We start from the raw sequence: 10,424 nt of genomic DNA, 5'->3' as shown, positions 1-10,424 counted from the left end.
TCATGAAGTCATTCCAGACCTGGAAGAGAGGCAGGCAGGCCCTGACTGATGACTGCAAGCCCCCGAGCCTCACTTTCCCCATTTGGCTAATGTACACTGGGGGGACCACAAGTGCACAGAAATACTCCTTGTGCACACATGTGACCACTGGGCCGGCCAGGAGTTCGTGGGGCACTTGCGGACCCACCTGTGTGGGGCGGGGAATCAAAATGAACCAAACACCCCCCCCAATCCCATCAGTAATTCCAAGTGTGATAAGCAGATGAACCACGGGTGCTGGAAGGTTCTGGGGTGGGTGGGTTTCAGGCCGCTGGAGGGAGACCCAGGGTATTCATCAAGGGACCAGGGAGGGGATGGGTGCTCCTGGCACAGGGTCCAGCATAGGCAGTGCCTAGTGGTGGGCGGGGTAACCCAGGGCAGGATACGGGGCCCCACCTCGACATAGGTCTCGTTGCTGCAGGCCTCTGCAAAGATGCTGGGTGCTGCGGGGGGCGCCAGGTCCCCATCCTCCAGGCCAGGTGTGCCTCCGTCTGTCTCCAGCAGGGTCAGGAGGTACTGGGCTAGATGGAAACAGACGGTCTCTGGGCTGGGGGTTGCATTTGGGCCCCCCCCTCGAGCCCCCCCACCCCCCCGCCAGGCTCCATGGGGTCCAGAGGACCATGTTTCCTCCCCCACACCTCTATATTTAGGGCCTTTACTCTCACCAGCCTCCCCTCCTCCACGCTCCAGCTGTCTTTCCCAGAAGGCACAGGAACCATCCAGCCTCCAGAACTCCTCCTACCTCGCCCTGGCTTGGCTTGTTGAACTCCTACACCTCCTTTAAAGCCCCAGCTCCAATGCCCAGAGCTCCCTCTTGTTGTCCAGCTCAGGGCCAGGCTCAGATAACAGAACATGCACACCATTGCTGTCTGAGGCCTAAGAGCCCCCAGGAGGCACCCATCGACCCTTGCTCACTGTTCTCCAGGCGCTGGAGGCTCTTCCGCCCCTTGGCCTTGGGCACGAGGTCTGAGTTCCGCACAGCCTGGTTGATGAAGTGTTGCTTCCGCTTGGAGGCCGAGAGCCTCTTCACCTGGGAGCCGGCTAGAGCGGGCAGGCAGCCCGGAAGGGGCCTGTGGGCCAGGTGTGGGGGGGCAGTCCTCAGGGCCAAGACAGACCAGGACGCCCAGGCACAACCCTACCATCGCCACTCTCTCACAGCCATCCCCTGCTTGGTTTCCCTCCACAATGGGAAGCTCACCCCCTATCACATGTACAGCCCTTAAAATGTCACTGTGTCTCATCGTCACATCACCCGGGAAGCAGGTACCATTGAGGACGGGTTAGTAAACCAAGGGTCGGAGAAGGGGAGCCACACATTGGGTGGGAGGCCAAGAAAGCTGCTGCCTACTCCCCCAGGCTTCCAGGTTTGAGCTGCAAGCTGGTGAGGCCCAGAGTCTCCCTCCTCTGGGAGTTTCTCAAGACTTCATTTGATGCAGCATCCCCTCACCCCCAACCCCATGCTTCCAACAGAAGATAACAAAGAAAACAGCCCCCAGGAGCTAAGGTGATGCCCCGGCCCACCTGACTCATGCCCCAGGGGCCCCCTTGCTGGATGGGGGAGGTGGACAGAGTGGCTCCCCCCACCCCCCACCCCGAGCACTAATCCTGGAGGTGGATTAGCGGCCCAGGCAGGCGTCCCGCTGGGGACCCGAGGGCCAGGCGGCAGACGGCCACGCGGGGGGTGGGGGTGGGGGGTGGGGGGTGGCGCGGATATTGAATGGAAACTTCCGGGCAAGAAGCTGCAGGGTCTCCACCCTGGTCAGCCCCTGACCACAGGCTGAGAGGAGGGTCCCACCCGGCTCAGAAACCCTCACGCTGGGGAGCCAGTGGTGGACTCAGTCTCAGAGGGTCTAGGGTGCCAGGATTCCCTCCCCTCCTCACCCCGTGCCTCCGCTCCAACCCGCCAGGCAGCCCGGCCTCTGGGCCTCTGCACCAGCTGTGCCCCTGGCCGGTGCCCACACCCCAGGCTCCGAATGGCTCACTCCCATCTCCTTTTGGCCTCTGCTCAAACCTCCTCAGGGGGACCCGGCCCCTCACTGCTCTGTTCTCCTGATGGCCACACGTTCTACCACCCTGCCCACCACCCACCGTGATCTCCATGCGGGCAGAGTTTGCTGTCCACTGTAGCCCTGCCTGGCATACAGTAGATGCTCAAAAAAAATAACTGCCCAATCAGGTCTCCAGCAAAATCTCACGATTCCAAGACTGAGTAGAACCCAGAGTCCGGAATTCCACCCAAACTTTCCTAGTGTTCAAAGTTCCCAAGACACAAATTAAACAGAGAAGCATGACCCCTGCCCCACAAACAGGCGCTATAAAATGCCATGAAGCCCTAGGACAGTGGGACAAGGTGCCTCAAAGAGGTTAGGATTGAAGCCCACACTCACCAAGGTCTATACATATGTAAAGAGTCCCCAGCCTTAAGTTTTTTGCCCTGGCCAGAAAGGCTGTTACATCTTGATCACGAAGCAAATAGGCTGATGAGCCTCAGCCCCGTCTTAGGTCGGAGTGGGGCAGGCTCCATGGATGACACTTCAGGCAAAAATCTATGAAAAATTATCTGATGGGTAAACTCATGCAGGCACAATAGGAGACACACAACCAGTGGTTAGAATTCGGCATTTTCACTGCCGGGGCCAGGGTTCAATCCCTGGTTGGGGAAAGAAGATCCCACAAGCTGTGTAGTGCAGCCAAGAAAAAAAAAAAAAAAAAAAAAAAAGAGACTAGGAGACACGCAGGCAGGGGTAGAGCCTGGAAGCTCAGCCCTGAGTTTGAATCCCAGCTATGACGGATGCTTCACCGTGTGACCTGGAGCCTCAGCTCTTTCTCTGCAAAGTGGGGATAACGATGGCCCCTGCTGGTCTGGGAGGGGCCACTCAGAGCCAAGAGGAACCAGGACACACACCTTTCCCCAAGCTGCCACCTGTTTGGTTTCCTCCTGTGACTGGGAGCTCACCCCGTGGGCCACACCATTGATCATAGCCTGGTTAAGCGATCACCTTCACCATCACCCCAGGAGGCAAGTACTATTGTTCTGATGCCCGTTATACAGATTTGCAAACCGGGGAGCAAAGTCATTATCCAGAGACCCCAGGGCTGCAAAGAGGGCAGCTGGGACAGGGCAGGGCAACTCAAGTCAGTACAGAGCCCACAATTCTGAGGCTGGACGCAACCTTCCTGAGGCCCAGGCACCCCAACCCCAAGCTCCAGATTCTGCTGTGGCCTCGCTGTGGCTCCAGGGCCTGTGTCTCCACCCCACAGCTGGACGGAGGCCAGGACGGTGGCCTGGTGGGGCAGATAACAGGACCACATCCGGGGGGGAGCTGTTGGGGAACCTCAGAGCAGGGTGGGACTCAGTGAGAGAGCTTGGGCCCTCAGGACATGGGGCTCCAAGAAATGGGGCTCCCTGTCACCTCGGGACCCGGGGCAGAACCAGGATTCGAACCTGGTCTGAACAGGACCACTCCCCTGAACCATCCAGCCTCCTGCTTCCCTCTGGGGCCACAGTGGTCAGAGGGGCTCAAACTCAGGTCTCACTGGACCCCTCACACCACAGCCCACTGGACTAAGATCCAGCTGCTCCTTGACCTGCTCCACCATCACCTGTGGCTCCCCAGCACCCTCAGGACAAGGCCCAGCCTCTCCCTGACCTGGCATTGCAGGTCTGCTGCCTGGTCCCACATGCCTCCTGGGGCCTCACTACCCTCTCAGATTCCAGCAGATTCCAGCAGGAGCCTGGGGCAGACTGCAGAGCCTGGAGCCACAGAGAGGGCAGGCGGAGGGGGCAGCAGATTTGTAATGAACGCTGGGGAGGAGGGGTGGAGGACAGCATAAACTTTATATAAAATACATCCACATCAGAACATCAACACCCATCTCTCTCCACCTCATTGCCCCTGTTCCAGGCACAGGGCCCTTTTACTGCATCGCAAGCTGATCTGGAACAGCCCACCTCAGGGCCTTTGCATGTGCTCAGCCTCCTGCCTGAAGAACCCTTTCTCTGGCTCCTTCTGGTCCCAGCTCTAAAGTTACTTCCTGGGAGAAACTGCCCCACCCCCCAACTAGACTAATCAGCCCCGTTTCCGTTTCCGGCTTTACCGGTTAGCATCAAAAACCAGCTGGTCCTCATACTTGTTTACTCCTGAATTCTCACTTCCTTCACTAACTCGCACGATAAGGACAAGGTCCCTCTTGGCCGCTCCTGTGTCCCCAGCACCTGGCCCACAGCAGGTGCTCAATAGCTGTTTGTTGAATGAATGCCCGAACTTCTGTTTACACACTCACCCAAGGGCCAGTTCATCTGCTTCCCCAGCCACCCAAAGAGACCACTTTACAGATGGGGAAACTGACCACCCAGACGGGGCACGTGAGACTTCCTGGACCCAGCAGGCCTTGGGAAATGTCTGCACCATGGCAGGGGCCAGCGTCCAACAGGGGTGGACAGGCCTGACAGTGGAAACAGCTGCTAAGTCAGGTTGGGCTTGGGGAGGACAGGTTCCTTTGCTTCCCCCAATTCTCCCCGCGGGTTTTGAGATGGGGCCTTTGACACCCACTCCCCTAGGCAAACACACCCCCTCTCTGGCACCTGCCCAGGAACAGGCCAAAGAGGAAACTACTTTCTCTAGCAGGAAACCAAGGAGGGCTCTGAGCAGAGGTGACTCAGGCTGGGGTGGGCAGACAGAAGGAGCAGCAGCCCCCTTCCCCCCCTCCCCCGGGTATGGAGGTGAGGGGGGATGGGGGCAGGTTGGAGGGACCCACCTGGCAGGTAAATACCCACTTCGAGTGGTTAAGGTCCCTTAAACAACCACATCTGTAGAGACCAGTACAGCTTCTGGGTAATAATAACAATAAAGTAATAACAAATATAATAATAATAAAGAAATCACAAAATACCAAAATGAGAAAAAGTTATTTTAAAATAATAAAACACCTACAATAGTGAACTATTTAAGATAATTATTAAAGAATGGACCCTCCGCTTTGCTGGGCACCTCCAAGTGCAGGGTCACTGACCCCAGCCCCTCCAATAGAGGACCGCTGTTATTTCATTTTACAGATGGGGAAACCGAGGCACCGAAGGGGTAACAGCCCGCCCGGGGCCACTCGGAAGGGCACACGAAGAAGCGGAAATGAAACCCCAGCAGCCAGGGTGGACCACCTGGGTTTCTGCATCAACACTCGGGTTAGAAAGAGATCTGCGAACCTGGGGGAGGGGGGCATACCCATATGGGGCCGCCCACCTGCCTCCAGTCCACGTCCCAGGACACACAGGCTCGTGTTGGCCCGGGTTCGTAAGCCCCCCATTCATTTGGGTATTTACCCGGAGAAAAACAAAGAGCGCGTCCACCGGGAGGTGGGGGGCTCACAACCCCGCCGGGTACACAGGACTGGCTGGGGGGGGGGCGGTAAATCCCCGGCGGGGGGACAGGAACAGTCGCAATTGGGTAAAAACCCAGAACACCACCAGCGCGGATTCCGGGTACACCGCGCGCAGCGGCACCGCCTCACCCGACGCGGCGCCCGGGACCCCCGAAGCTCGGGAGCCGGGGGTCCGCACACGCGGACACGGGGGTGCCCCCTGCGCCCCGGCAAAGACCCAGGAGTACGGGGATGGGGCTTCCCTGGGAAACACCCACTGACAACAAAGCCCACCACCAACCCGCTCCACCCGAGTGGGGTACCCCCCAGGAAAGGGGGCGGGGCGGGCCGGGGGCTGCAGCCCGGGAGGGGGTAAGAGGAGTGGGCCCCGGAGCCCGGAAGCGCGCCGCACCCGCCCGCCGGCCGCGCTCACAGCGTCCGCCACCCGGGGCTCTGTCTCCTCCTGCTGGGACCAGGTGGGGCTGGCACGTGGGATAACGGCAGGAGAAGCTTTTCAGATGAGTCTAGCTGGCAGGCAGCCCTCCAGAGGGGCTATCCGAGGACACTGGGGGGGCGCTGTCTGTTACCAGCGCCCACTAATCATAAGGGGCTCCAGAACAGGAAGCCCGTCCTGAACTTGACGGATAGGGAGGCCCAGGAAGTCACAGGGCATAGGGCAGGCAGTGGCTGCGTAAGGAGGGCACAGGAGTGGTACGGGAGGCCGGAGGCGGGGCGGGGCGGAGCCTGGAGGCTGGACGCGCCTGGTGGGAGTCGCGGCCACGTCGCGGCCGAGCCCGAGCTGCGGGCCGGGGACACCCAGCCCCGGGGCAAGGACGGGGACACTGAGGGGGCGGCACCCAGCCCCGGGGAATCCGGGGCAAAAGACGGCGCCTGTCCTGCGCCCGGGCGGGGCTGTGGGCACGGCACCCAGCCCTAGGGGGACAGATGGCGAAATTGAGGCCTGGGGAAGGAGGAAGGAAGCGGACGTCCTTTTCAGAGGCTTGGACAGATGAAATGACCCATGCTACACCCACCCAGCACCAACAGGGCTTTCCTTCCGCCAGACCCCACCCAGCCCTCTGTAAAGGGCAGCCTCTGGAGTCCTGGCTGGGTGCCTCAATCTACCCTTCTCTAAAAATAGAACAAAGCTAACCCCACCTCCTTCTGCCTTTTAGAGTTTATTCATTTAGCAAATGCTCACTGTCCTTGGGGTGGGGGCTGTGCTTTCCGGACCCAGCAGTGATCAAACAGGACCTCCCCGCCCTGGGCTAGGGAAGAGGAGACCTTGGGAAAGAGGACTGGCAGCCTGCAAAAGTGGGAGGGGTATGCCAGGCAGAGGGAACAGTCAGTGCAAAGGCCCTGGGGCATCCAGAGCAGGGCGCTAGGTGAAGGGGGGGGAGCAGAATAGAGGTGGAGGAGAAGGGACAGACTGATGAGACGGGGCCCCTTTGATGGCAGACCTGGTGTTTGACCTGAGGGTTAAGGACAGAGAATTAAACCTGCTCTAGAATCTAGAATCCACCCTTCATTCTACAAGAAAAGTGTGTGTGTGGGGGGGGGGGGGGGGGGACATTATAGGAATGTAACAGCTCTTACTGCAACCATTCAGTGGCTAAGAATCCGCCTGCCAATGCAGGGGACATGGGTTCGAGCCCTGGTCCAGGAAGATCCCGCATGCCGCGGAGCAGCTAAGCCCGTGCGCCACAGCTACTGAGCCTGCGCTCTAGAGCCCGCAAGCCACAACTACTGAGCCCGTGTGCCACAACTACTGAGGCCCGTGCGCCTATAGCCTGCGCTCCACAACAAGAGAAGCCACCGCAGTGAGAAGCACGCGCACCGCGACCAAGAGTAGCCCCCCGCTCGACGCAAGTACAGAGAAAGCCCACGTGCAGCAACAAAGACCCAACACAGCCAAAAATAAATAAATAAATAAGTAAATTTTTTACAAAAAAAGAAAGAAAAATGGGGAACTAGGACCACGATAAGAGACACCACAGGGATGCAACCCCCGGATCCAGCCTGGTGGAAAGAGTACAGGACAAACAACCCGATTGCTTTAACGTATAAAGAGCAAGAGGGGAGAAAAGGAAAAAAGAAAAAGGAAGAGGAACTATTACAAGACCCAAGAAAGCACACAGTGTGTGACCTCACGTAGATAAATATGAAAAAAGCAAGGTGATACAACTTGGGAGATGGTACCTCCGGGGGGAGTGCTTGGGCGGGGGCTCTGGGGGCCGGGATGTTTGGTCTGTGGCTCTGGCCCACGACGACCAGCTGCTCAATAGATGTGCTAACTCTACAGGACACAGCCTTGGCCTTGCCGTGATTCTTGGGCCTCACTCGTTCCTGTCCTCACCTTCTTTTTTTTTTTTGGCCTCGCAGCCTGGCATGTGGGATCCCCGACCCGGCATCGAACCTGTGTCCCCTGCAGTGGAAGCGGGAAGTCTTAACCACTGGACTGCCAAGTCCCTGTCGTCACCTTCCTAACACCCTCCCAGACCCTGAGCCAGTCCATGAGCCGTTGCTGCCAACCACCCCCCCCAACCGAGGCCCCCTCCAAGGTCCAGCCCCCTGCCGAGTTCTCTCCGAGGCCCACTCAACTCAGCAGCCTCCCCAGGACAGTTCCTCCATGCCCGTGGAGTATCCCTGGGTCTCCTCATACTAACCTGGCCCTCATTACCACCCCAAAGGGATTTTTTTTTCCTTTTCTGAATTTTTAGGCCATTGTCAAGAATGATGTTGAAGCCTGTCTCCCCCCCAGGCTCCTTGTTATTCATTTCTTTTCCCCCTTTTAGTCTTTTTTACACAGACGGCATCATCTTTTCTTTTGCTACTTAGAACAGCCCAGTGCCCTGTTTCATGCCTCACAGGCTAGTATCTGGGGTACATTTCTGGGTGTGGGTTTGGGGATCAACATTATCCTTTATAAACTTCCCTCCACCTGGTTCCCACTACCAGCAGCACAGGTATCTGTGTCCCAGTGCTGGTATCTGCCAATCAATGCCCGTTAGGTGGGAGGTGGACACTCTCAAGGGGTCTGATTCGCAGCAAAGTCCTGGGGAGGTTGAGTTTTGGTTCCTTTTTTGTTTTTCTTTTGTTTTGTTTGAGGTTAAGAACAGGCATCTTCTAACCACAAGATCCCGGGCATCCCTCTGTTGCCCTGAACCTTCCATGGCTCGCCAGTGTCCTGGGGCAAACTCTGGCAGCAGATACTGAGGACCTCTGAGGGCTGACCTCGCCGCCAGCCGGGGCCCACCCACCCAGAGCCCCAGCCCCATGGAAGGTCAAAGTCATGGCCTCTGCCTCATTCCCTAGACTCTGTGGCTTTGTCCCCCTGCTTCTCCTGCTGGTGGGTCTCTACCCTTCTCTCCCCTGGGGTAGGATCGGTCCTTCCCGGGTCCACAGCAGCCTCTGGGGAGCCTACCTCACCCCTGCTCCTCCCCAAGCCCCTCCTCCAGCCTCCCCCTTCCTGTGCTCTTATCCTGACCCCCAAGGTTGGGGGGAGGAGGGAATGGGAGAGAAGGGGTGCTGTGCTGGTGAACCGCAGGGCGCGCAGGAGTGGCCAGTGGCTGCAGGAGAGGCGGGAAGGCGGGGACACAGTGGGATGCGGGGTATAAACGCGCGGCGGCTGAGCGCCAGCGGAGGATCCACGGAGCCCAGCGAATCCGCGCTCCAGACCTTGTGGTGCATCCCAGGAGGGCAGCTGGGAGGAGGGTCACTGCCCCATCCCCGGGTGAAGTCCCGGAGGGCGGCTGGGAGGAAGAGGGCGGCAATGCGCGCCTTGGCCACGTCCGGGGCCAACGCGTCCTGGTGGGCGCTGGCCAACGCATCCAGCTGTCCCGGCTGTGGCGCCAACGACTCGGACGGCCCGGCCCCGGCGCCGTGGCCCGTGGACGCCTGGCTAGTGCCGCTCTTCTTTGGCGCGCTGATGCTGCTGGGCCTGGCAGGGAACTCGCTTGTCATCTTCGTCATCTGCCGCCAGAAGCAGATGCGGACGGTGACCAACTTCTACATCGGTGAGCGCCCGGGCGCTGCGCGGTGCCTGCGGGCCATTCCGGGGGTCGCCACGAGGGCGGAGTGGCCAGGGGCGCCCCTAGCGGTGCATCGGAGTCCTCTTAGATAGGGATCTCTCCCCTGCAGGGCTCCCTGTCCTTTCCCTATTGTCCCTATACCTTAGGCTGGAGGTCGCAAACTCTGGCGTTGGAGGGTTCCACGGTGGCCGGAGTAGTTAAAAGGGAGGTTGGAGAGTGTGGCCCATGGAGCGCTGGCCATGCCACTCAAGGAAGATGTCCGATTGAAGTGTGGTTCTTCTAACATGGTGTCCGATGAATAAAAGGAGTGGAGGAAAGACTGCATGGCCCGCGGGCCCCGAGTTTGCGCCCTCTGCCCCAGAGGCTCAGTTTACACATTTGTGTGATGGGGGTGCCCTACCCGGCTGAGTACTCAGTCAGTGTTCTCCATTCTATGTTGGCTGTTGGGCAACACCACTCTACCCAATTTTCAGGTAAGAAAACTGAGGCTCAGAGGGGCGGGGGCCTACTCGCAACCCCCACAGGGGTGAGCAGGGTCCATTGCTGCTTGAACAGCTATGAAGCCCCTGCTGGGGGGTGTATGAAATATAAAAGGGAGAGGAGGGTGCCCCAACTTCTCTGCCCTCTCTGGGGGCCTCGTGAGCCACCCTGCTGGTCACCGGGACAAAGGCGAGGCCCAGGGGGCTGGGCCAGGGCGCTGGGCGGCTAGGCAGACACGCCCCACATCTAGCACCCGCGTGTCCCCCGCCTGCAGCCAACCTGGCGGTCACAGACTTGACGTTCCTGCTGTGCTGCGTGCCCTTCACCGCTCTGCTCTACCCGCTACCCGCCTGGGTGCTGGGAGACTTCATGTGCAAGTTCCTCAACTACATCCAGCAGGTGCTTGGGCTGGGGGAAGGGGTTCGCGAGCCAGGGGGAGGAGCCGGTGTGGGCGGGGCTGGACCTCCTGCTGGGCGTGGAGGGGGGGGGGGGGGTGGGTGGGGCTGGAGCAGGGGG

At 59.3% G+C, this 10,424-nt stretch overlaps 2 protein-coding genes across 2 annotated transcripts in view; one reads left to right on the top strand and one right to left on the bottom strand.

Annotated features, from left to right (window-relative positions):
• R3HDM4 (R3H domain containing 4) overlaps positions 1-2,440 on the bottom strand; it is a 4,837-nt gene extending 2,397 nt beyond the window's left edge. The window contains exons 1-4 of the mRNA XM_007460405.1: positions 2,427-2,440; positions 955-1,109; positions 436-560; positions 1-19 (exon numbers count right to left, since the gene is read on the bottom strand). The exon at positions 1-19 is cut by the window's left edge and continues 108 nt beyond it. Coding sequence (XP_007460467.1) covers positions 1-19; positions 436-560; positions 955-1,109; positions 2,427-2,440 — 313 coding nt within the window. The remainder of the gene's footprint in view (positions 20-435; positions 561-954; positions 1,110-2,426) is intronic.
• Positions 2,441-9,129: 6,689 nt separating this feature from the next.
• Positions 9,130-10,424, top strand: part of KISS1R (KISS1 receptor) — a 3,495-nt gene continuing 2,200 nt past the window's right edge. Inside the window, exons 1-2 of the mRNA XM_007460404.1 lie at positions 9,130-9,413; positions 10,183-10,307. Coding sequence (XP_007460466.1) covers positions 9,170-9,413; positions 10,183-10,307 — 369 coding nt within the window. The 5' untranslated portion in view covers positions 9,130-9,169. The remainder of the gene's footprint in view (positions 9,414-10,182; positions 10,308-10,424) is intronic.

This window comes from Lipotes vexillifer, unplaced genomic scaffold (genome assembly GCF_000442215.2).
Source record: "Lipotes vexillifer unplaced genomic scaffold, Lipotes_vexillifer_v1.1 scaffold225, whole genome shotgun sequence".
In the NCBI taxonomy this organism is placed as follows: Eukaryota; Metazoa; Chordata; class Mammalia; order Artiodactyla; family Lipotidae; genus Lipotes; species Lipotes vexillifer.
The sequence above is the reverse complement of the archived record's forward strand: the minus strand, read 5'-3'. Positions and strand labels throughout refer to the sequence as shown.